Below are 27,443 nucleotides of genomic sequence, written 5' to 3'. Positions count from 1 at the left end.
TATGTAATTTTCTCAAGAGGAACACAGTTATGCATTTTGCATTCCATTGCTCCTTACCTAGGTGGGTGTCCGATTTCCATGCTTTTGCTATACATTTCCTTGCTACTGCCAAGGGAATATTTACAAATTCTTTTTGATATATAGAAAACTTCAATTTTGGTTTTATCCCTTCAATATTACCTAATAAAAATAACATTGGATTTTGTGGGAATTTAATTCCTGTAAATGCATTCTAAAATTTCCAAATCTGATCAAAAAGATTTCACTTTAGAACAGGACCAAGTAGGGTGTAAAATAAAGTGCTGGTCACTTGACCACATCTAAAACACTGAAGTGATAAATCTGATTTCAATCTATTTAACTTCTGCTGTGTGAAAATTATACCAAACTAATCCACACTTAACATTTATAGTATTTGTCATACTGTCTTGGCACAGATCTGACCGATTTTGTTCATCTACGTTAATATTTAGATCCATCTCCTATTTCTGTCTGGACTTGCATATTGCCTGTTTGGAAGGCCCTTCTGCAATAAAATATACATACGGAGATAAATTTCTTAATATATTTACTACACATCAACATTTCTACATTACCACATTTCGGTAATAACATTGTTGGACCCAATTTATCTCTCAAGTAAGCTCTTAACTGATAACAACAAAAAAGTGTAGTATTTTGTATTCCATTTTTTTTAATTGTTCAAAAGACATTAAATTCCTTCCTTCGTAACAATCTGCTATATATTTAATTCCTTTTTGAGACAAAATATGTACAAACTGGTCATTCATTGAAAATGGAATAAGTTGATTTTGTATCAAAGGCAATTTAGGCAGGAGTGCACCTCAATCCAACTTCATCATTTACCTTATTCCAACAATTTAATCAAATGTTTCAAAAATGGTGCTTTTCTTGCCCCAGATATTAATTTTGATACCCATTTGTATACAAAATCTTCTGATATACTCTCTTCTATTTTTTTAAATTTCTATTTTTAATCCATGCTGGTTTTTATCCCTCATCAGAAAAAGCCCAAAAATCTCAACTGAGCTGCTTTATAATAGTTTTTAAAATTTGGTAATTGTAAACCTCCTAACTCAAACTTCCATTCAACTTGTCTAGAAAAACTCTTGACATCTTACCCTTCCAAAGAAAGTTTCTTATATATTCATTTAATTCTTGAAAAATTTTTTGTGGTATTATTATTGGTAGTGTTCGAAATAAATATTGTACTCTGGGAAATATATTCATTTTAACACACTACCCAATAATGTTATTGGAAATATCTTCCACTTATTCAAATCCTCTCCAATTTTCTTAAGGTACATAATTTATATTAATTATCTAACTTATTATCAACCTACATCCCTATATATTTTATTCCATTTGCCAGCCATTTAAATTGGGTATCTTGTTGATGCTGAGTATAATCCCCTATAGTAAGGGGCATAATTTTACTTTTATCACAATTTACTTAATAACCCGATACTTTCCCATATTTCTCCAATTTTAAATATAATTTAAATTACAATCTTAAATATAATTTAAATTACAAACCTATTGGTTCTGTCAAGTAGATCAAAACATCAGCAAATAAATTTATTTTATATTCTTCTTGATTAACTTTAAATCCTTTAATATCAGGATCAGACAATCAAAAACCTGCCTGAAAATTAGCTAAAATTTTTGGAATCATCTTGTAATTTGCATCTAATATTGAAATGTCTATATGATGATGGCTTTAGAGGGTCTCTTTTACCCTTTTTAATCAGAGTAGAAAAGATTCTGGAAGTGTACGAGTTACCACTACCTGATCTAACACTTCCACAAAAGGAGGAATCAGTACATCTTTAAATTCTTTATAAAATTCAAATGGGAAACCATCCTCTCCCAGAGATTTATTACTTTGTAATGAACTTGATGCTTCCATCTCCTCCATTGGGGTGAAAGGGGCATCCAGCTTAACTTACTTTTGTAACTTCAATAAGCTTATTTGTGACAACCTTTTATTTTATTATCATCTCCCTGCAACTCCCATTTATTTAACAGAATAAATTGTTTAAAAACTTCATTGATTTCCTGAGGTTTGTAGGTAATCACATTCAACTCTAATTGCATTAAATGTTCTTGAAACTTGTTCTGTTTTCAACTTCCAAGCGAGGACCTTATGAGCCCTTTCAGCTAACTCATGATATCTTTGCTTACAGTAGTTCTCATTATTGCTCTCTGTTCTAAATATTTGTAATGTATAATATTGGAGTTTTTTTATTTGCAATTCTTTTACTTTTTTTTCCCTGAGGCCTGTCTTTGCAAATCTTTTTCTAAACATTTTCTCTTTTTCCAATTGATCAAATTCTTTCATATAATCCTTCTTAATTTTAGAAGTATATAATTTGTCCTTTTAAATAAGCTTTCATTGCATCCCATAAATTTTTCATTAACGGAATTAGAATTAGTCTCAAAATACATTTGAATTTGTCTTCTAACAAAATCACAAAAATGTGGCCTTTTTTAATAACTTCAGATTTAAATCTCCATCTGTAAATTAATTCTTCTTTATCTAACATTGTAAGTGACATTAATGAATGATCAGATAAAATTATTGCTTTATAGTCAACTTGATTAATTCTACCTTGGAGATGTGACATCAGTGAAGAGTACTTTGAATTTTTATTCAACAAGCAATTAATCTTCAAGGTTTACTTGTTTTCACAGAATTCTCAAACAGATTCAAGTTTTAGATGCAATTCAAAATTTGAGTGTACCCATTACAGGTCGAGTAGCCCTTGTCCGAAATCCTCCAAAATCCTAAACATTTTTCATTCATGGTTCGATAAGTAGACATAGTTTGAAAAATCTACATTCAGCAATACCCTACTTGTGTCTGCTGTGTCCCGTTCTCCAATCAGGACGCAAGAAGTGCATTATTGAGCTGAGATTTTTCAAACTATGTCTATATCACCTAATTTGTGCATATATAATATAGTACAACTTAAATTATCCAAAATGGTCTGGATCGGGCCTATTTCAGATAACTGGTTATTTTTAAAAACATCCCAGTTGCAACAGTAAATCAACCTGAACAAAATAAGAACCAGTAATTTATAAATGGCGTGGGAATATAATTGCCGCATTGAAATAACTCTCACAATTTATAGCAGCCATGGGAAAGATGTGGTGGAATTTTATAGTGAGCATGGGACGATATAGCGACTGTAGGAATATAACAGCGGCACTGAAAAAACGCGCATAATTTATAGCAAGCATGGGATTGTTATAGCGAGCATGAGAATAGTGGTAAATGAAAGAACATGCACAATTTATAGAGGCCGTGGGAAAGACGCAATTTATAGTGAGTATGGGAATGTTATAGCCAGCATAGAATGTAATAGCAGCAATGAAAGAAACCACACAATTTATAGTAGGGAGTGGGAAAATTTTTATCTTGGGAATCTCTTTGTACTGAATGCCATGGTATTCTAGAAACAGGACATTCTAGCTAGGGCAATGTTAATTAGCCAGACCCATCCCCGAGGGAGGAGATTAACATATTAAGTCTCTGATTTGAGAAATTATTAAAATCCTACTCAACTCTGAAGCCTATCTTCAATCTATTTAATTGATTCCTCTCCAAAGCAGGCTATCATCTATATAATGGGCAATTGACACCTCTGGAGGAAGTTGACTGGGAGTTAATTATGGGAGATTAACTGTGGCAGATACTGGTAAGTGCTTTGTCTCATGTCCCATTTAAATCCAAATTTCTTTTGGCAGTCAGAATTTAGTATCCAACACCTGCACAATTTTTGTGTGTGCCCGTTATAATTTTTTTTTTTCACAATTTATGATTTTCTGCATGTTACATGTGTACGCACTGAGTGAAATGACTTTATTTGTATTGCAATGTATCTTTAGTTCTGAGTGAATGAGTACAATTTTTAAAAAAATGGTGTTCCAAAATCAGAATAAGAGGTACTCGATCTGTACAAAAAAAATCCTACAAATACTTTACCTATCTTCGAAAAGAGAAATAGGGTGAACTTGTCAGATTGAAGACACATCATCTGATCTGGCTGAACATGTCCTTCAAGGCTGCCAATGTGCCTTTTTTAATATAAAGAGAAAGATGCAAAGCATTTTCATTCCTATCTGGTCCCCCACACCGAACGATAATCAATCGATCAGTTCCAACAATCAACAACTCTTACACATTTTATCCAGTTTTTTAAATTAGTATTATATAGGAGCACGTCCACATAAAACAAGCCAAGAGAAAATTTCCTTGTTTGATCTCAAGCAAATTAGGGGCAGTATGGTTAGCACAACACAACAGCACCAGGGTTCAAGTCACACACTATCTGCAAGGACTCACCATGTCTGCGTGAGTTTCCTCCAGGTGCTCCAGTTGCCTCCCACCGTTCAAAACGTACCGAAGGTTGTAGGTTAATTGGGTGTCACGGGCTCGTGGGCCAAAATGGCCTGTTACCGTGCTGTATGACAATTATTTTTAAATTTAAAATTAAAGGGTCAATTTTATAAGCAATTTTCTTTCTGAAGTAAGCCATATCTTTTTTATAATATGGGGAATGCTCTTAATAATCCTTGCATTAATTTGCAACACCAAACAAAAATAAAGCCACGCTCAACTGTGGATAAATGAAGAAAATACTTATTTAAATAAGACAACCAGGAAATGTGTTTCAGAAATTTTGCTTAAGAACATTGGCCAGGAATTCCCATTTTCTTTCAAATAGCACGAGAAGTATTTTATGATTGCTGTATCCAAAAGACAGTACCGCAGCCCATATTTGAGCAACAGCTGATATTCTGTTAAGTTTCCAAAAGATAATTGAACCCACCATTTTAAATTCAAAAGATTTAACTACTATCAGTTCAATAAACAAATACAATATGCAATCTGATTCCAGAATATCTTTTGTAACTATCTGATTATCAACTCTGCTTTCATCTTGGGGTAGGTGTTAATTGGATTTACTTTATGATGCACATATACTGGAAGTAACTGTAAAGCAACAGGCACAGACTGGCCCATAACTACAAAGAGGCTTGAGTGAGGAGGACAAAAACCAGAAGCAGCTGAAATCAAGTTACTGTCCTGGACTGAGAACATTTAAATTCTACAATTTTAAATTTAGACAAACAGCACTGTGACAGGCCAATTCAGCCCTACAAGTCCATGCCACCCAATTTACATGCCATTAACCTAGACCCCAGTACATTTTTGAAGGGTGGGAGGGAAACCAGAGTCCCGGGACTCACAAAGAACGCACAAACTCCTTACAGTGCAGGATTCAAACTCAGGTTCAGTCTTGATCGCTGGTCCTATAAAGGCATTGCACTAACCACTACACCAACCATGCCGTTATATTGTTTCAACAGTGTTGGTCACAAAAATACCAATTATTAAATATAGTCTTGCAGGAATCAATGATCAATGCTGGGTAGAAAGTGTCATGTACCAGAAAGCAGCAAGAGAAACGAGTCTAGACAGTGTTATTTAAAATAATATTTTTAATTATTAATCAACAATGATATAATACCTGATCTAATTTATTTACACTGAATTAAACGCTTCTTCACTTATCTACCTCAACCCCAACCATTTCGCAAATATACTGGTGTGTTTTATTTTTTAATACAGGCAACTGGTGCTGCCTCCTTTTCTCTCTTTTTCTTCAACTCGGGACAATTTGCTATCATATGACCAGGCTTCTTACAATAGTCGTACAGGGGACCCAAAGATTTTTTTCTTTTCCTGATTTCCTTCATATTTACCCCTCGCACTACTTCTTGATTTGTTTTCTAACTTATGTGGATACTCCATATTACCCCTCTGGAACATTCTACTTGGCACAAATTCAACCCTCTGGAAAGCGCCAACTGGCACAAACTTAACCCTGTGGGTTAAAACATACTCAATAGATACTTCAGCAGATTCTTGTCAAGGTTTCCATTTCTTCCTCAAATGGTCTTTGCCTCTTGGCATCTTAAGTTTTTCTAATTCTCACTGCCATTATCTCTCAGCTTCCTCGGCCTCAAATCTCCTTTGCTTGTCTGCAAACCTAAGTCTTTCTATTCTAGCTTAACCTATTTCTCTCTCTCTCTAACTGCTAATCGAAGTTTTTCCAATTCTAGCTTAGCCTATTTTTATTCTCCCTCAAACTCTAAGTTTTTCCAAATTAAACTGCATTTGTTCTTTTGCTACAAACTTCCCTTTTATTGGATAATGGTCACCTATAATTCTCTGAATCTCTGCCTTCTTCATCGTTGCCTTTACCACCACGTTTCAACTTTTGTACGATACTCTTTTTTGACCCTTGCAAATCTGCAACGGTGGGTAATCCCAGAAATTTATCAATGCTCATCGCTGTTATCATTCCACATACAAGCCTTTAATTTGGCTTGAAAAAGATTCTAATCAAATTGAAAATTAATTGATCATTCGGCTCCCAATTTTGTTTCGCACAAGATAGTGGCAATAGAAATGAGCCCTGACGGTGTAATAATTAAAATAATATTTTTAATTATTAATCAACAATGATATAATACCTAATCTAATTTATTTACTCTTAACTAAACTTAACTAACTTTAACTCCAACTATGCACGAATATACTGGTGTGTGTGGAATACCCCAAATCACTACAACTCAAGACCCAATTTTCAAAAGGCAATTCCAAGTTCAGTTTCAGAAAATCCCAATGTTGACATGTAGGCTTGAAAATGATGCAACATGTGGGCTTTAAGCTGGTTGGGACAAATAAGCTGGATGGGACATACAGACCTTAGTTGGATGCAACACACAAGCTTTAGATGAAATTAGTTCATGAAGTGGTGAAAGAGACAGGGGTGGGGTGGTGATAATGTTGATTAATTCACAAAGCTCTTGTTGAGGTGCTTCCAATGAAATGCCTTTTTAGATGAGCGCCAACCAAAACTCCCCTCTTTGACATAGGGGACACTAAGTGAGTGATGCTCACAAAGCTTCCAGAATTCTTTCTGTGGGTCAGCTGAACTGAGCGACTCTTACTCTGGCCACTATCCAAGCGCTGTATTTCTTCTGCGAGTCGAACCTTTTCTGTTGAGTCAGCCAAACAAAAATGACCTTCACTTTGTTGGGTCACAAAGTGGTCTTCTCATTCCTCTACAACAGACAGGTAAAAATCAGACGGATTGCCTATATACTCATTCCTTATAACTAACAGGAGGAAATGTGTTCAGGATTGTTTTCTAAATCAGTTAGTAGAAGAACCGACTCGGGATGGTGTAATACTGGATCTCCTGTTAGGGAACGAGCTAGGTCAGGTAGCGGACATTAATGTTGGAGAACTAATTGGGTCTAGTGATCATAATTCTGTTAGTTTTAGGGTAGTTTTTAGGGAAGAGCAAGGAGAGGCCTAAAGTTGAGGTTCTGGATTGGAAAAGAGCAAATTTCGAAGGAATAAGAAGGGATTTGGGGAGTATTGAGTGGGACAGGATATTTTCAGGTAAGGATGTTAATGAAAAATGGAGGATATTCAAAAAAGAAATTTTGAGGGTACAGAGTAGTTATGTCCCAGTGTGGATCAAAGGAAAGGCTGGAAGTCATAGGGAGGCTTGGTTTTCGAGGAATATTGGAAATTTGGTTAGGAGAAAAAAGGAGGTGTACAAGAGGTATAAAGAGCAGGGAGCTGAGAAGTTGAAGGAGGACTATGTAAGGTAAAAACATCATGAGATGGGACCGGAGAAGGAGTCACCCAGTACTAAGGAGTAACAGAATGCAGATGTGACCTCGTACACTCAAGATAAGCTTTGCACTAACAAGAATGATGTGCAGCAGACTAAGAGAAGGATAACAACAGTTTATTCATTGGACAATGTAATGGTATGATAATTTACTAAGTATGTATCCTGAGGTATAAAAAAAACACCACTTGCTGATAACGGCAGAATGCGCCTTCTCCAACTAACACTGTTAGTTGCAAGTGTTACAATCCGGTAATAAAGAACAAAGAACCTTGATTTCGACTCAGTCTGGTGTTTGACTCACTCATTCATGAACAAAGCAGACCTAACAATTTGGTGACCCCGACGTGATGGGTGAGTGGACACTGGACGACGGTTTCTGTTTTTCTTGACAATCATCTCAGCCGGCTGATAAAAAGGTCCAGAGAAGCCTGTTTTAACAAAATTCTCTCTTTTAAAATCTTTATGATTGTCAGTAAGAACTGGAGATCGGACAAATTAGACGACCATAATTGAAGGTCGTCACCTGCCAGGATTGTAACACATAAGTGGTTACAGATAAAAGAAAAGTCCTTAAGGTGGTTGAGTGACATTTGATAAGTGCTTCGCCGACAAACTACTAGAGTTTAAAAAGTCTTTATTGTGTCGTTGCAAAGTCCAATAGAGTGAGAAGGTGGTCTATGAACAATTGGGGACCTGAGTTTTCTGCCCTAAACTGGTTATTAAGAGGAGAAATGTCCCACGTGAAGGTTGGGCTTTGAAAGAAAACAAAGGTTCAGGCTTATTGGTCTCAATTGTATATAAAGACCCACTTATAAATGTCCGGTAGGTATGATAATGTTTGTACACTTGAAAACTTAAGAATTTATTTCCCCAATTTGCCGTGGTGGAATACCACAGCGGACATTAGAGACCTTGAGACGACAAAAAGAGTACTCAGGGACGCCTGCCTGGTGAACAAGGATGACGACGAAAGGCTGCAAAAGTTGTGTCCGGATCAGGTAGGAGATATCAATGAAAAAGTTGACAGAATCTTAAGAGACACCCGGTTTATTCGAAGTATTTTTCATAAGTTAAATGAGGGTATTCCCAGCATCACCAAGGAGATGAAGTTACGTAAATTCATAGATTGGTACAGGGAAACTGGACAAAAATATAGCCCAAAAAATTTGGTTTCCTAGTTGTAATTTAACTTTCAGACCTCTTTCGGAAAACAGAGAGTGGAAGACGAGCAATCAGAGTATACAGGACAGTCTGAGGTCCACCGGAGGACCAGACTTAGAGACTGTTTCACTAAAAAATTTTTTTCATCCGGCCTGCAAAGAGACATTTTTAAAAGCGATTTTCGTTAACATAGATCCCCTAAACGGACAAGAACCTAAATTAAAAGAGGCATTAGGAAGTGACCCTGCAGCAATGGCTGCACAATTGTCTGCTAAGACCTTTGACCAAGTTATCAGGGAAATTAATCAGGAGTTAGGGAAGCGAAATACCAGTAATGTGGCATTGGAGAAACAAAAAATTCTCCGAAAATGTGTAGATCGCTGGAGGAAGATGGGGTGGTTACCCGGAAGCGCTGAGATGTTCCTGACAGGTGAGGGAAACAAAATTCTAAAGCGTAGGGTCTTAGATAAGATGGAAGAAACAAAACACAGAAGGGAAAGGAAAAGTGCCTGTTTCCAGTTTCCAGCCACGAAGTGTCCGGGTTTGCTCTCTCCCTCCCTCCTTTCACCCTCCCCCCTCTCTCTTCTCTCCCCCTCTCTCTCTTCTCCCCCCCTCCTCTCTCACCCACTCCCCCTCCCAATCCCAATCTGTGGCGGTGCTGCCCTGAAATCCCCAGGTGGGGCAGGGCAGAGAAATACAATGTGGTTTTAATTTTGTGCCCACAATTCCAGCTCCGCATCAAATGGGATCCTGTTCTATCCTCTCTCCCTCCCTCTTTCCCGCACCCCCACCATTGTGGGATCAGGGCAGACATTGTGGGCTGACGTGTAGCTCACTCGAGGTGGGAGGGAAGGAAGGAGTGATGGTTCCCAGTGGTGGGAGACCCAATCTGATCCAGACCAGTGATCACAGGATGAGAACCTTTTAAAGGTGTAACCATGAAACGAAAGTGTTAATCTGAAGACTTTTCTCCCAGTGGGGCCAGTGCAAGGAATTTTCTCTCTCTATCTCTCGTGCTCTGTGTATCTGCCTCTCTATCTCTTTCTCTCGCTATGCTCTCTCTCTCTCTCTCTCATAGTCTCTGGATGTATGTGATGATGTCATGTATGTACTCTGACAATAAATCCTCACCCATCACGGGACATCACCCAAACAGGACATAGAAAGGAAAATCTTTAATCGAGAGTCTGCACAAAAAAAGATGAGAGACAAGAAGATGCAGTACCGCAATGTCCTAGCTATATTCGAAGAATTTGGTCTCCCTGATAACGCACCTATTATGGCCCCTGTAGAAATAGCTTGTAGACCCCCGCCCTATGCATATGTGGAGTCACAAGATACCCCTGACACCCCAAAGATGTGAATGTGCTGGGGCAGATCAGTAAGGAACAAAAAGAATTAATGGTAGGTGTATTGAAAGAAATGGAAAAGATAACTCCAACACTGTCAGCAGAACTCAAAGCTGGAGGAACAGTAATAGGAATAAAGGACGAAAAGTGTAGTACAGATGAGGAAACGAGATACGACCCACCATGGGAGGAAAGTAGCATAAAAGAACTCAGAAGGGAGAAGAGTAGACATGCCCGCCTGGACATAGTTAGGACGAAAGAGAAAGACGTGAAACCACTAGACTATGACCGAAAAAATTATCTTAGAGGACAAGCAAGGGGTAGGGGTGGACACATTGATCGGCCCCAGAAAATTGGGGGATGGCAGAGTGATCAACAAGTCCAGGCACCCCAGTGTGATGACGATATTAGGGAAGGTGCTGAATTTGATTATTGACGGGGCCCTGGAGAATCAAAAATCACGCCTCCCTGGGAGCCACCGAAAATTTGGGGAACGGTAAATGGAGAAAAAATTGAATTTATGATTGAACAGGGGCAGCGGTTACGACCGTAATTAAACAGCCCCCAGGGAGCACATATTCGGGCAAAACATTATCTACAATAGGATTCTCCGGGATAAGGGAAACACAGCCCTATACAGATAACATCGACATGACATTTGGACGACAAAGGGTTAGAGCACCTGTCCTGGTTGTGCCAAGTTGCCCCATTAATTTATTGGCAAGGGACATTCTTACTAAACTGGGAATAACCATACAATGTTCTGAGAAGGGCCTTCGGTTAACATACCCAGGGGACACAATAGAAAGGGAAGGACAGTTTATAGTAATGACTCCAACCAATGCTTCAGAAGACTCTGTGGTTATTATTATCTGGAGTCGACTACTGTATGATGAACCAGGCCCGGGGTTGATTAAACAGTTTTTTGAGTGGAGGGCCAGTATTCCTCAGTATGGGGATTACCAATATCCACTGGATCCTATGCATGTAACATTAAACTATACCATCCACCCGGACCAGGAGTATGAGGGGAGGTGGGACTCTCTAAAAGAAGGGAAGACAGAAATTATACATTGTCCATTTATCTTTGGGAAAGGAGGGAATAGCTGCTATGGTTGTCATGACAGAAGAACAAATGGAGTGCTTCTGCTTAGGAGTAGAAAGTGTGCCACATGTAACCTTGGGAATTGCCAAAGATCACCACGCCCAACAGTTGGGTCCGATGGTGAAGGAAGCGATGGGGTGTGAATACAGGCAGACAGAAATCCTGGGATATTCCACCTCGGAGGGAGGGAAATTTATCAGACTGAATATTGAAGCATGGGACCGGGTAGTGAATGAGAAAGTAGAAAGAGACCGACCCATAAAAGGAGAAAATATTGATCACGGGGACTCAGTCAAATATCTTTCTGATCTGAGTCCACAAATGTGGACAATGCTGAGGGCCCTATAGGCATTCCTGTTGGTGGGTTGCCAAACAAGCCAACAGAGTAGTTCGGATCCATGCGGGGCCAAAGTTATTCTGAAGATAGATAAAGACAAGGATAGCACCTTCCAGTTTGATCTATGCTGCACTTCTATCTCTAATAACACAGGGCAGATGGGTCACTCACTAAGGGGCTGACAAAACTTAAGGCATTGGCGAAGGAATTAAAAGCCCAATCTGGAGTCTCTAACCCTGTTTTGTCCTGGTTACATGGAGTGTTTGGGAAATGGGGCACAATGTTGGGACAACTTTTCCTAGGATTGTTCATTTCTGTATCCATTTTTATCACTTGTGGCTGTTGTTGTATTCCATGCATTCGAACGCTGGTCACGAGGACCATTGAGAGAGCCTTTGCCAACCATGATGAGCTGCTTCCGAAATATCAAGCTATGCAGGCTGCGGAGCGGGACTATCTCACATCACAGGAGGCGTCAAAAGTTGCAGAGATCGATCTGGAGTCTGATGGAGAATGTGACGGGGAGGAGGGTTTATGAAATAACACGAATGTTATAACATTATAACATTGATTGTAACACAAACACTATGAAATAGATTGTAGACTATATGTTAACCTGGGTAATTACTAATATTTGGGCGGTTAGCTAGTTATTTGCTTGGGGGAAAATGGGAATGAAACTTGTAAACGGGCAATGGGATCGGGGAAACGGATGGGGGGTATACGCTAAAGAGGGTTGGGGGGAGCCCTCGCCCACCAGCCGAACAACCCCGTGAACAGAACCCGTATAGAGCTTGGCAATAGTAGGCGAACTAATGTAACATGGTGGTAGCGTAGTCAGGCCAAGATTGTCCTCTAAAGAGGACAAAGGAGGGATTGTAAGGTAAAAACATCATGAGATGGGACCGGAGAAGGAGTCACCCAGTACTAAGGAGTAACAGAATGCAGATGTGACCTTGTACACTCAAGATAAGCTTTGCACTAACAAGAATGATGTGCAGCAGACTAAGAGAAGGATAGCAACAGTTTATTCATTGGACAATGTAATGGTATGATAATTTACTAAGTACGTATCCTGAGGTATAAAAAAAACACCACTTGCTGATAACGGCAGAATGCGCCTTCTCCAACTAACACTGTTAGTTGTAGGTGTTACAATCCGGTAATAAAGAACAAAGAACCTTGATTTCGACTCAGTCTGGTGTCTGACTCACTCATTCATGAACAAAACAGACCTAACAACTACAAGGAGTGTAGAAGGAATCTTAAGAAAGAAATTAGAAAGGCCAAAAAAAGGCATGAAGAGGTTTCTATAAGAACATTAAAAGTAAAAGATTAGTGAGAGATAAAATTGGACCCCTTGTAGATAGCGAGGGTAGGCTGAGTGAGAAGTCTGAGGAAATGGGGGAAATTTTGAATGATTTCTTTGCCTCGGTATTCACTAGGGAAAAAAAATGTTGAACCAGTTGAAGTAAAGAAAAATAGTGGGGAGGTCATGAAGCATATAAGGATAACCAAGGAGGTAGTGATGGCTGTGTTAAAAAAGATAAAGGTGGATAAATCTCCCGGACCGGACAAAATATTCCCTAGGACACTCAGGGAGGCTAGTGGACAGTTAGTGGGGCCATTAACAGAGATATTTAGGATGTCACTGGTCACGGGGGTGGTACCAAAGGATTGGAGGGTGGCGCATGTGGTTCCTCTGTTTAAGAAAGGGTCCAAATGCAAACCTGGGAATTATAGGCCCGTAAGTCTGACGTCTGTGGTGGGCAAGTTGATGGAAAGTGTTCTGAGGGATGGTATTTACAAATATTTGGAGGTACAGGGATTGATAGGGAGTAATCAGCATGGTTTTGTCAGGGGTAGATCATGCTTGACAAACCTGATTGAGTTCTTCGAGGGGGTTACAAAAAAGGTTGATGAAGGGAAAGCTGTGGATGTTGTCTATTTGGACTTTAGTAAAGCTTTTGACAAAGTTCCCCACAGGAGGTTAAGAAAAAAGGTGGAGGCATTAGGTATAAATAAGGAGGTAGTGAAATGGATTCAGCAGTGGTTGGATGGGAGGTGTCAGAGAGTAGTGGTAGAAAATTGTTTGTCCAATTGGAGGCCAGTGACTAGTGGAGTTCCTCAGGGTTCGGTCCTGGGTCCACTATTATTTGCTATATATATTAACGATCTGGATGTAGGGGTGGAGAATTGGATAAGCAAGTTTGCGGATGACACAAAGATTGGTGGTGTTGTGGACAGTGAGGTAGATTACCGTAGATTAAAAGGTGATTTAGGAAGGCTGGAGGTGTGGGCTGAGAAATGGCTGATGGAATTTAATACAGATAAATGTGAGGTGCTACATTTTGGAAAGGCAAATTTAAATAGGTCATATACATTGAATGGTAGACAATTGAGGAGTGCAGAGCAACAAAGGGATTTAGGAGTTATGGTAAATAGTACCCTCAAGGCTGATACTCAGGTAGATGGTGTGGTGAAGAAGGCATTTGGAATGTTGGCCCTCATAAATCGGAGTATTGAATTCAAGAGTAGGGAGGTTATGATGAAATTGTACAAGGCATTGGTGAGGCCAAATTTGGAGTACTGTGTACAGTTTTGGTCACCAAATTATAGGAAAGATATAAACAAAATAGAGAGAGTACAGAGAAGGTTCACGAGAATGTTGACAGGATTTCAGGGTCTGAGTTACAGGGAAAGGTTGTGCAGACTGGGGCTTTTTTCTCTGGAGCGTAGAGATTGAGAGGGGACTTGATAGAGGTGTTTAAGATTTTAAAAAGGACAGACAGAGTAAATGTGGATAGGCTTTTTCAATTAAGAAAGGGGGAGATTCAAACTAGAGGACATGGTTTAAGATTGAAGGGGGAAAATTATAAGGGGAACACGAGGGGAAATTTCTTTACGCAGAGGGTGGTGGGGATGTGGAATGAGCTTCCGGCAGACGTGATCGAGGCGGGATCATTGGTTATATTTAAGGAAAGACTGGATCGTTACATGGATAGGAGGGGACTAGAGGGGTATGGACCGGGTGCTGGTCAGTGGGACTAGGAGGGTGGGGATTTGCTACGGCCTGGACTAGTAGGGCCGAACTGGCCTGTTCTGTGCTGTAAGTGGTTATATGGTTATATGGAAATCAAGCAGATTGTCCATAAGAACATAGGAGGCCAATCCAGCACAGTATTTCTTCTTCAGAGAGTTGTTTAGCTTTTGTGCTGTCTCCTTAAAATGGCCCCCAAGCCATTAATCTGTTGGTTACATGGCCTCTGTGCCTGGGTTTTAGGGACACCGCCTTGTTTCTCTTCAAACATATCCAATTTAGGAACGTGATGTCTTCAGCTTGCCAGATCAGTTTCACAGAAACTCCACAACTTGCAAGGTTTGTAAAATCTGTTCTCTTAAAGTGACAGTCCAACACAAAAATGAACTGAAAAATGGGAGCGTGTAACAAAAGGATGACAATTAATTTGAAGTCACTTAATAAAAGCCAAGTTCCAATTAGAAATGTTTGGCTCAGTAGTTTAAGAAAAAAGTTATTTTACCTGGAATATTAAGCTCTTCCCCAAGATCCAAAGACCCAGCTATTACAAATCCCAAAATACTTCAATAAAATGCTATTCTTTTAACATTGTATTAACCAGAACCAGCACGCTATAAAATTTCCAATTTTAAGCAAATCTCCCTCAAGAGGTCTTTCCTGAAAATGATTAATATTTGAAGATTAAATAGGACAAAATGACAATAACAGCTGCCGTGATGCTCTTGAAGGTTATCTTTGTTCTGACAAGTTACAATTAATAGGAGTCAATTTACACTGTACCTTCATGTCATCAATACCAAAAATAGAAAAATCTACTTTCCTACAGCTAAGCCACACTATATTATTGTCATGTTAGGCTTAGAAATTTAATATTTTGCCTAAGTAAACCAATAATTTGTGTTAATAGAATATTGATTATTAAAAAATATAATACAAATCTTAATGCAGTGCATTAAAAATCTGTTATAAATACTGAATGAAACATCCATCCTAGTTACCAATGTGCTGACTTGAAAACGAGTAGAAACTTGTTCTTTTGACACATCATAATTATGGAATGCTGGAAATGTATCAGGATTTGAAAGAAAGATCCAAGTCTGCATTCTGTAATAGTGATCTCAGCAGCTATAAAGATGTAGTCACTTAATGAATTATTTTAATAGTTGAAAATGCACCCATTTTCATCAAAATGGAAGGCTATAAATATGATAGCTACCATATTTCCTGGTTGAAACCATGCATGTCCATCTCCCTTCACACTGCAGTACTTTTATGGATGCAAAACTTGCATGAAAGGATGAAAGTTTACCAATATTTCCTCAAGAACACTCTTAATCTTGAAAATGCTATTGAGGTAAACTTTCACACACCACCTTCTGGCCAAATAAATAAATAAATAGAACGGAAGCTGCGCATCGAACCTAGGGACAGTAATTCAAGGGGGAAAAACATTAATACCTATCACTGAAGGTTTACAGAAAATTAATTATTTCAAACTCCCTTCTTGTTGCTTCTATTTAGAAAATATCTTGCATCCCAATTTACAACCTTTTGCTTTTAAAAATTGCGTGTACAACTTTGTAAAAACATTTCTAGTTCACATGAAACTCTACTTTTTGAAATACACTTTGACACTCATTATGGCCAATATTTTATTTATAGTAGTCACCAGAAAAGACAACTCTATTCCAACAAGCTTTCCAGTCGTCTCAATAGGACAACTACGTAGCATCCTGCAAAGAGAATATTCCTTGGCAATGGATTTCAGAACTGATTGTTCCATTCTTGGTGAACACAAGGAACAACGTGTGAATCCCGCATCTATCATGTGTTACCTCCGAAGGAAATAGCTAATCTTCACTTCAGGCGAAATTCCCATGGCAGTTGTGCCACATAAAATTTATTAACTATTTGAATGTAACCTTAGCACTTGAAGTTAATGAATAAAACAAAAATGTTCAATATGCGAGGCTAATACCCCTTTATAACTGTAATATAGGAAATTTCAGAAAATATATTCAGAATTCTAGTTTCTGACATGAGACCAGAGTTCAAATTCCACCATTACAGCCGTGGAATTTAAATTAATTTAGTTACCCAAATCATACTGTTTTATAAAATTCATCTCAAAAATTACTCTGCATCCATTAAAAAACATTTACCTCACTAATCTACATCAAGGAACACCTGTTAAGAGATCTGCCATCCTTATCCAGTACACCCATGCACCTCTGATGTGGTTAACTATTAAATACCCTCCCAATGCCCAATTCAAGAACAATTGTGGATGGGCAACTATCATTGGCTTCACAAGTGACATCCAGCCCTGTAAATATAAATTAACATAATGAAAAGGAAACTGCAGTTTCAATGGAGTTACAAATGCAAGGCATTTCAAATATTAACATTTAATCATATTCTCTGCTAAGTCATTATATTCCACAATATATCCTTTTTGAGCACTGACCCAAGTTTGCTGCTTTTAAAGAGTAATGTGCATATTTATGACAACTCTACAATGCGTCACTGATACATAATACTGACTCCATTACAATTCCAATGCAACTCCATTCCTGTTAAATGAATCATAAGGCATAGGAGCAGAATTAGGCCATTCAGCCCATCAATTCTGTTCCATCATTTGATCATGGCTTATATATTTTTCTTTCAATGCCATTCTCCTCCTTCTCCCTGGACCTTTGACACTAACCAAGAACATACCAACCTCTACTTTAAATATCATTGCCCTGATGTCATTGGTATTTCAAACCCCTGGCCTATTATTTGTCTATTCAATATCGTCTTGTCCATTTCTTCCCCTCAGTTATTTATACTCCCATTTTACTTCTTATTTTGACTCACAATACCATAGTTAATTTTCTTCATTACATCTCAATCTTGAATCTTCTTGAACAAGGGATCCTACCCCATGCCCTTTTCAGCATTTACTCAATCCCAAAAATGCTCCCAAATCCTGGTCTGTGCAAAGCAGCCACGTGGGTCACACTCTATTGGCCTTCCCACCCAACATATACCAGAGGGTTGGCGGCTGAGAGGAAGACAATCATAGTGTGCAAAATTACAATGGATCGAGATAAAGTACTTAAAGGGGACCTATTTCTATTAGCAGCATCACTTCTACCACTTCCTCTGGCAGTTCAATGGACTCAGCACCCTCTGCAAAGAAGTTGCTAGTTTCCTTTAAATCTTTCCTTTCTCATCTGAAGCCCATACCCTCTAGTTTTACAATCTCCTATCCTAGGAAAAAATACCATTGCCGTCCACCTCATCTCTGCTCTTCCTGATTTTATAAACCTCTACAAGATCATCCATCTACCTGCTTCATTCCAGAGAAACAAGCCCCAGCCTATCCACCCCTTATCTTAAGCCAGTCCCAGCAATTTAACTGTGAATCTTTTCTGCACTCTCAAATTTAATCACATTCTCCCTACAGCTAGGCAAACAGGAATTTCCTATATCAAATTCCAAGTTTAATCTCAGCATCTCGTACTGCTGAAACAAAATGACTCAACTCTTCCATTCAGTGCCCCATCCAATATAGCCCAGCGAGCCATACACTTCCTTCACCAGCCCATCATCTGAGTTGCTACTTTCAAGGAAGTATGTACTATTGGTCTCTGTTCTTCTACACACTTCAATGACCTGCCATTTACTATCCTGTCTTGGCTTAACATGAAAAATTGCGCAACTTCGCAATCGTCCAAGTGAAATTCCATTTGCTATTTACTTTCACCAGTTGATACAGATCTTGTAATCTTAAGATGACCTTCTTCATTGTGCACACTTCCAATGCTAGTGTGATCCGTAAACCTACTAATTATGCCACATACATGTGGATCCAAGTCATTAATACATGACACTGCAGGATACTACTGGTCAGAGGCTTTGCTTCTCAAAAAACCCTCCACGACCACCCTCTGCCTCCTTCCACCAAGCCAACTTTGTATCAATTGGCCAGCTCATCCTTTAATATGATGCCAAGTTTTGCTGGAAAAATTATTCAATTATTCTGGGGGAAAAAAGGGCCGACTGTTGCAAGTATCACTATATGATAAAATAAACACTAAAGCATTCAGCTACACTTAATGTTAGGATTCAATTTTGAACTGTAAAAATGAAAGTGATTCTTACCTCTTGACCTGTTAAGAAAAGAAGAACATCTCCTTCCTCTTCTTCACACATATGTATCTGGATAACTGTTCGAATTGCTGACTCTAGATAATCCCTCTCTGGTTCTGGAGTATAGAATATTTCTACGGGATGTGTACGACCAGGAATGGTAAGCAATGGGCAGCTATCAAAGTAGACCTGAAATTTGCCTGCATCAAGTGTGGCACTCATAATGATAATCTGTAAAAAAATTTTTTTTAAAAATTCACTTTGTACACAAGACCACCTCTGAATTTGCAAAAGTAAAACTCTAGAAGAACACAAATTCCATTGCAAATGCCATACTCCAAATTCAAACATTGCTAAGCATTAAAAAAAAATAACCTTTACAACTCTGGGTTTCCACTCCTTGTGGAATGAAACCTAACCATTTAGCATGAAGCAGAAATATTCATTGAATGTTAAACCTGCGTGCAAAATAGCAAACGGTACCAAATGACTACTTGTGAAATTGCAAAATCTACTAAACAGCAATTCTTCCTGCAAATAAGGGATTCTAATTAAATCTATAAGACCTAGTAAAACATTGAAATGGTGTATTTTCCCTTAAACAACTCATTTATAACAGCGTAGGCTTGTCAATGAAATAGGCTACTTACTCAAATATCTGTTAGATTGAATTGCATCTGGACTCTAGAACAGCTCTTTAATCCATTGCAATTACCGTAAAGAGTATAATGCGAAAAATTTTGTACTGAAATTTAAGCCCAAAGTAAGGGGGGATGTGGGGGGGGGGGGGGGTCGCACTATACACGAGGTTATCATTTAATTTTTTTTTCCTGTCAGTTTTAACGATAAGTAAGATTATCATTAGCCACCTACATTGACGCCAGGGCGCCGCGGGCGGGGGAGAGAGGCGCCAGGGCGCCGCGGGCGGGGGAGAGAGGCGCCAGGGCGCCGCGGGCGGGGGAGAGAGGCGCCAGGGCGCCGCGGGCGGGGGAGAGAGGCGCCAGCACGATGTAGGCAAAATGCGAGAGAGACACCAGCATGACATGGGCAGGCGAGGGATTTGTATTATATATGGGGGTAAAAATTTCCCTCTTTTTCCCCTCAATAACGGGAGGGTGGGGCCGTATTATACACGAAACACATTATATATGAATATTTACAGTATGTATCATTTAGATTTCCCTTTCATATTTATTGGTTCCAGTTATGTTATCTAGCTTTTTTTTGGTAAATTTATTCCTTGCCCATTTGATTCCTTAAAAAATTTCATTCTGGTTTAGTACCAAAGTTTGTACCAAATAGCTACAGCAAGCGATTTCAAGCTCAATGAACAGCTAAGCATACAGAGATGAAAGAACAAAACACTAGGATGATAAACCTCAAGCAAATTTATCTTCATTTTAATTTCAGTGCCATTTTTGCAACCCTGACTGCAATCAACATAGGGATTCAATTCCCCACATTCAAAGCACAGCTGCTGGCTGCTAATCTGATGAAGCCCAATGCAAGTTTTTTTTTAAAACCCCACAAGCTATAGCAAAGAGGCATCCACCTTGAAAAGGACACATTGCTCATTTGCATTCCTGCAAGCTCATTGTGCAGTCAAGGTTTACCTGTTGACAAGAAACTGCAAAAGGTTTGCCTACATCTCTAAATAATAACAAATTGTATGGTGATTGGGGAACATTTCAACAAATATGGTCATAATTTCATATTTCTTACAACTAAGGGATGCAGTCATTACCAAGTTTGCCCATTAGAGTCCAGTTGGTCCTACCACAGGTCCTCTTGAGGTTATACAGAATTTATTTAACTCATTATTTCATTTAGCTTGCCTATTTTAATAGAATTTCCAGTGCACTTTGAGTGGCATATACAAAAATCTGGAAGCAATCTGTTGATTTGTGCACTGAAGACAGTCATGGCTTCAGACTATTTCTTAACCAAGGCAGAAGACAGTCGTGGCTTCAGACTATTTCTTAAACAAGGCAGAAGACAGTCGTGGCAGCACTACAAATCAGAAGGCCAGACTTGAGGTGGGGATGCAAGCTGCAATAGTACCAAAGGAGGGTAGTACTATCACAAGCGCTATATTTCAGATGAGACAAAATCAAGGCAGTTTACCCTCTCAAGTGTACCTGATAGACCCAAGTACAGAAGGTCTTTGGATGTCCCGAGTATTATTTATCTCATTATCGAAACCAAGGCAAAAATTGTCTGAGGTACTTCACACCCTAGTTACAAAATGCAACTGTTATGTTTTGTTAAAGGGGACTTGTAAAGCATTACAAGATATCCTGAAATAAGTCAGGTCTTTCATTTATCAGGCTATCACAATTGTTTAAAAGTTTGCTGTTCTGAGCTTTGACTGCAAAGATTCTGATGTGCAGAATTACACCATCAGTTTCTCTATTCACAGCCAATAAATACTTACCTTCAAATCTGATCTCTGCTTCACAACTTCTTTTAATACACCCATAAGAATATCTGTGGCTAATGTACGCTCATGGGCCTCGTCAAGGATGATGACTCCATATCGCTCTAGTAGAGGGTCGTTCATAGCTTCTCGAAGCAACATACCATCAGTCATGTACCTAAAATCAAAGTATGTCACATTATTCCTGTGCATTAATGCATACAAAAATGAAAGCCACCAAGATAGGCCAACAGTTCAAAGTCATAGCTATGTGCCAAAATCAATATTAATGCATCATTTATAAAAAATTGTACGATATCTCAATTACCAAAATAGTCACTTGTCAGGCTCTGCAAATTATTCTTGCTCAATGATATTGTATAACTCGAGATTCAGAACTCATATTTTCCCTGCATAAAACTTTATTTTACATGTTAACTTGGTCTCAGCCCAAAAATAAAGTAATACTTAACTTGCACCTGCAACTAAGCCTAAAGTGTTCTGGAAATGGTTCTCCTTTATCCTCAGCAGAATGTTAGTGGACCGTTGATAAGCCATTGCTTCCAACAAAATACGGCCCCTACCTGACTTATGACCATCCGTACAGATGACTAAAAGTAAAATGCGTGTGTACAATAGTGACCGTCTCTCGGTTGCCATTCTGTAAGCTCACCAAAGATGACAAGCAAGGGGAAAAAACCATCCTCTGGCAAGAAGCAGAGGAAGACTCTTGATTTGGAATTGAAAATGACTTTATTTACGACTTCTACATGCAAAACAAATATACTTCCGAGTTGCATCCATCCAGGAGGGACGGACGCACTTCAGGGAATAGCTGCATAGGGCCAAATATTTACAACTTCACGTAAACAGTAGCTCATTGACAATGCACATTAGCATTGAGCTTACAAGGTCACATCCATACATCTTCAATTTTCATAAATACAGCAAACTTTATAACTCAGTTTCCTCCCAGAGACAAGAAAAAGTTATTTAAAATTCCATTCATGTAATAGAGAACAATTTACATAGTCATATTCTTTCAGTTGCAAAAGCACCTAACCTCCAAAAATCCATTCAGCTTTCTTCACTCTGGTATATGGAGAAATAACTGAGCAGGGATAGACCACTTGGCCCCACAAACCTGCTTCACCATTCAACAATGTCATGACTGATTTGCTCTTAATCTCAATTCTGCATTCCCATCTACCCATCGTAGTCTTGCATATCTTTGTTTATCATGTATCCACCTCAGCCTCAAGAATATTCAAAGACTGCTTTCACTACCCTATCAAGGCAAAGATCCAGATTCCTAAATCTGAGTAAACAAACAATGACACTTAAGTTTTAGATTCTCCAACAAGAAATGTCTTCTTCACATCTACCAAGCCTATTCACTTTTCCAAACTCAAGCAAAAAAGCTTGTGCAATCTTTCTTCACCAAGTAACATCACCTCAAACAACCCATTCCAGGTATTAGTCAATAAACCTTCTGTAAACTGATTCCAAACTACAACAACCTTCCAGAAATCATGAGATCAACAATGGACACAGTATTCCAAATATGATCTCACTCATGTCCTAAGGAACTGAAAGACAACTTCTATTCATTATTCCCCTGACAATAAAAAAATAATTCAGAGTTTCCCAATTAATTGCAGTATCCGCATGCTAGCCTTTTACCCCAAGACACACAGATCCTGCAATAATCTCTCTCCAATCAGATAACATTATTATTTTTCCAGGCCAAAACTGATTACCTCATAGCTATCCATATTATACTACATTTGGTAGATCTTTGTCCATTCATTTCTTCTATTAGCCCCTTGTAGCCTCATATTCTCTATAGAACTTAACTCGCTTACCCATCTCAGTGCCATGAGCAACTTTAGCAATCACGTTTATTAATTTATATCAAATGCACTGTGAAAGACCCAGTACCAATCAGAAAAAGGCTCATTTGTGTACACTTTTTCCAATAACCAAGAAATTTACAATATTACTGTTAATATTTTATTATTCATGATGCATTTAATATGTAATTACTCACATCACTTATCTACAGACAAAGAAACTCAACACAAGAATCACTTTTAGTCTGATTTCATCATTGCTTACATCAAAATATAAATATATTTTCCTTTGAAAGATCCCAGTTGAGAGATGTAAATTTTTTTCTAAATACAATCAACTTGATTAAAGGTGCAATCTTTCTAAATGTCACTTCAAGAAAGTCCTTCTGTTAAAACTTTGAACTTAAATTATTTAACAATGTCTTATTAATTATGTAGCTGACCATCATGCAAATTTTAATGCCTCTCATTCTAGTGAAACAAAGTGCCACAATCACTGAGACAAAAGTATGTTCTGTACTGTCTCATTGGCATTACAATATCAAAGTTGGCAACATGAAGGAAGCGACTCTGGGAATCCTTAACATTGACAGAGAGCCTTATGATGCCTCCTGATATCAGGTGAAACCTGTCATTGAAACACTCAGTCATAACTCATATCGGTAATCCTTTATTAGACAACAAGGAGTGGTGAAGTCACAAAATACAACTTGGTTTCCACTTTACACCATTAGTAATTTATTTTCAGCGGCAGTGAGAGCCACACCAATCACAAATGACAGCAACCCATGGATGTAGGTGGCAACAGAATATCCAACACAGCCAGCTTGTCCATGCCAATTAATGAATACGAATCTATTTATGGCAACATTGGTAGGTATGACCACTGATCTTGGTGACTCGCTAAGCCATTTCAAATATCGTAGCGTTGAAATTCAGAGCTACCAAGTACCTCAATACCATGAGAATTATATTCCATTACTTTGTAGCCTCTTGGCACAGCTATAATTAACCACTTACAGCACAGAACAAGCCAGTTTGGCCCTACTAATTCTAGCATTGCCAAATTCAACAGACAAATTATGATTCAACAAATATAAAAACTTGGCAGTTAATGTCTGACATATCTCATGGTGATACAGCTCAGGACTTCAAACACAGTAAACAGTAGAAGAAACAAACTACAGTCAAATCCAATGCATTCCACAACAGGACTGTAGAGTTTTTCATCTGGTCTACCAATCAGTAATCAACAGTGAACAAATTGATCCAAGGAAACAGCTCTTAAAAACAACCCCATCTTTGATTCTAGAAAGCTAACGTACAAATACAAACGTCAAGGATGAAGCAACAGGATATCCTGAGGCTACTAGCATCAATGAAGCCAGTCTTCAACCATTACAGTTCATGTTCAGCAGAGTGCCTTGGTCATGTTTTGCTTGTAGTAGCTGTTTGGATAAAGTTGTGTGAAACAGGAGGGGAGTCGCGTCATAGAGTAGTTGTGGGGTAGAAACAGCCCTCTCCAGAGAAAAGTTAAAAAAAGTGTGAAAAAGCAGAGCTCAATAAGCATAAAATACAGGAAGAGAAAGATAAAGTTACAGAGAAGAGACAGAAGATGGCACCCAAAAGATAAAAAGTAAGAATAACAGAGAAAAGGGAAGAAGGAAAATCACTGGAGAAGAAAGAAGAAGGCCTTACCTGCACTTCAGAGCAGAGAGCCACCGTGGAGAGGAGCAGCCGATCTCCGATGTTGGTGAGTCCCCAGAGGAGCGGTGTCCTCCCAACCGGCAGACTCCAAAAATGGCTCTCAGAGCCAAGAGATGCACAACTGCGCATGCACGAGTAAAAGAAAAGGTTAACGCCGATGCGAGGGGGACTCAGCTGCGGGGCAGCCAGCATCGGGGCGTTCGGCTGGGGGAAGTAAACAAGAAAGAAGAAGAGTGGTGAGAAAGAGAATAAAGGGCTGGAAGAGGGTGAGTGGCAACAGGGTGACCAACAAGGGTTCGACCTGCAGCAGGGGGCCCACAACAGGAGACACAGCAGTTGGAGCCCCATCAAGGATACAGAAGCAGCTCACCAGAGAAGGATGAAGATACAAAAATACAAAGAGAAGATGACACAGACATAGATACGGACACGGAAGAAGAGGAGGAAGACGACCAAGAATTTCAAAGGAAAGAAGAAGGTAAAATAGAAGGACAAAGTTTAGATAAAGCCTTTCTCAAAGAACAAAAAATTGTCACAAAAAATTAACGTATTGGAAAACTACAGTAGGCAAAACAACATAAAAATAGTTGGCCTGAAAGAAGGCAAAGAAGGGTCAGATATGAAGGAATTTATAAAGGATGGATCCCGAAGGTGCTGGGAACAACAGATTCAGAAATAGAAATCGAAAGGGCACATAGAGCGCTAGTACCAAAACCACCACCACCACATCAAAAGCCAAGATTCATATTGGTAAAAGTTCTAAGATATACGACAAGAGAAAACATACTGGAGCAAGCAAGAAAGAAGGTTAGAGAAGACAATAAGCCGTTGGAATATAAAGAGACAAAAAGTATTTTTTTACCCAGACATAAGCTTCAAACTTTTAAAGAAGAGGAAGGAATTCAACATGGCAAAAACAATCTTATGGAAGAAAGGGTACAACTTTATATTAAGACATCCAGCAGTACTCAAAGTATTAATTCCTGGAGAACGGAATAAACGGTTCTCGGACCCAAAGAAAGCCCAAGAATTTGCTGAACATTTGCAGAACAAGAGAAAGGAAGAGGAGGAGTGTCAAGAAGGATATACAAAAATATGTAAATGTATAAAGTAAAGATAATGTATATATAAAGATGGATAAGATAAAGGGAAGAAGGAAAAAAGAGAGCTTTGTTATAAGTATAGGAAAATAACGTTCTCGGGGGCAGAGGGGGGGGGGAAGAATAATGGTCACTGCGAAATCGGTTGACGCTTGCGAGTAAGTTCACAAACTGAATGGAAAGGGGAGTTGTGGTTGCCTTCAAGGGACAGGAGGCAATCCAAGGAGGGGAGGTTCATTTGGGGTTAAAGGGTTATTGCTTGTGGGGATTGTTGGGGTATTTCATGTCTTGAATGCATTGTCATATATTGAGATTAAAAAGGAAAACTTAAAAAACAGTAATGGAAAAAAGGGATGGAGGTGGTGAAGAGCAGGAAAAGAAGTGAAAATAAAGATACAAGATGGCCACGTTGGACCATATGACTAAACATTAATGGAATATATAACCAAGTTTAAGTGCATCTCACTGGAAAAAAAATGTCACTGAACATTTAAATATATTGGTTGATATGGTTCATAGTTCGATAAATAAAGAATTACAAAAAAGAGTTGTGTGAAACAGCAATGGCATCGCTGTTCGATGCCACTCAATGTTGGGGTGACTCTCTTTAAGTGCCTCCTGCTTAGTAAGAGTCACCCTAGTCAGAGGCTTTATCTGTAAATTTGTGGGAGGGGTGTTAATTATGTATGACATTGTTCAACTTTCGGCAGCTCCATGGAGATGGAGGAACCTGCAGAAGTAGCGATGGTTAAACGTTTTCAAACAATGTGACTGAAAATGAAGTAAAATACTTTAAGGGCAAACTTGCACGTCCAACAAAGTCTCAGCACTCGCCCACAGGGTCTATCCACTCAGTCTTATTCATTTGATTTATTTATTAATTTCCTCAATTTGTTTGCTGGTGTTTGAGTTTCCGGTTGATTGAATTCCGGATAATGGGGATTTTACTGCATAGTATTTTTGTCTTTTAAACTGTTAATTCTTAATGCAGGTATATTAGTTAGACATTGCAATAGCAAATGGAAAATATAATTATCTGGTCTCTACCGATCTTCATAGGTGCTGGAGGCCAGGAGTATTACTGTAATTGAGTAGTTAGTAATAGAACTACTTAATGTTCAAAAAAGAAATAGAATGTTGAGAATTACAACAAACCTGGCTTTGGGGAGGGGGTGGGGGGGGGGAAGGGAACAAAATTTACTTACTTCAGGCACGTTTTTGCACTGCTGCAGTCTTCAAATCTAATGGAATAGCCAACTTCCTGGCCTAGCATCACATCCATTTCATCAGCCACTCGCTGAGCTACGCTCATGGCAGCCACCCTCCTGGGTTGAGTACAGGCCACGCCACGTTTGGGCCCAACCACAGCTCGCACATAGTCAACGCACCACTGAGGGATCTGTAAATCCATTCAAGAAAAAGTCAACTGTTAAGAGCTTGAAACTATTGACTAATTTTCCATATTCAGGCAGAAGAGGCCAAATAAA

The 27,443-nt window shown here is 38.8% G+C and overlaps 1 protein-coding gene across 5 annotated transcripts in view; it reads right to left on the bottom strand.

Moving 5' to 3' along the window:
• Nucleotides 1-27,443, bottom strand: part of dhx15 (DEAH (Asp-Glu-Ala-His) box helicase 15) — a 156,353-nt gene that overhangs the window by 90,726 nt on the left and 38,184 nt on the right. For 4 of the 5 annotated variants that reach the window (XM_069925047.1, XM_069925051.1, XM_069925046.1 and 1 more), the window contains exons 3-5: nucleotides 27,162-27,355; nucleotides 21,315-21,474; nucleotides 18,893-19,111 (exon numbers count right to left, since the gene is read on the bottom strand). In XM_069925047.1, the coding sequence (XP_069781148.1) occupies nucleotides 18,893-19,111; nucleotides 21,315-21,474; nucleotides 27,162-27,355 (573 nt within the window). The remainder of the gene's footprint in view (nucleotides 1-18,892; nucleotides 19,112-21,314; nucleotides 21,475-27,161; nucleotides 27,356-27,443) is intronic. The other variant, XM_069925050.1, reaches the window with a different exon arrangement.

The sequence above is a fragment of the Narcine bancroftii genome, chromosome 3 (assembly GCF_036971445.1).
Source record: "Narcine bancroftii isolate sNarBan1 chromosome 3, sNarBan1.hap1, whole genome shotgun sequence".
Taxonomy (NCBI): Eukaryota; Metazoa; Chordata; class Chondrichthyes; order Torpediniformes; family Narcinidae; genus Narcine; species Narcine bancroftii.
Note: the sequence above shows the minus strand (reverse complement) of the source record. Positions and strands in the feature narration are given on the sequence as shown.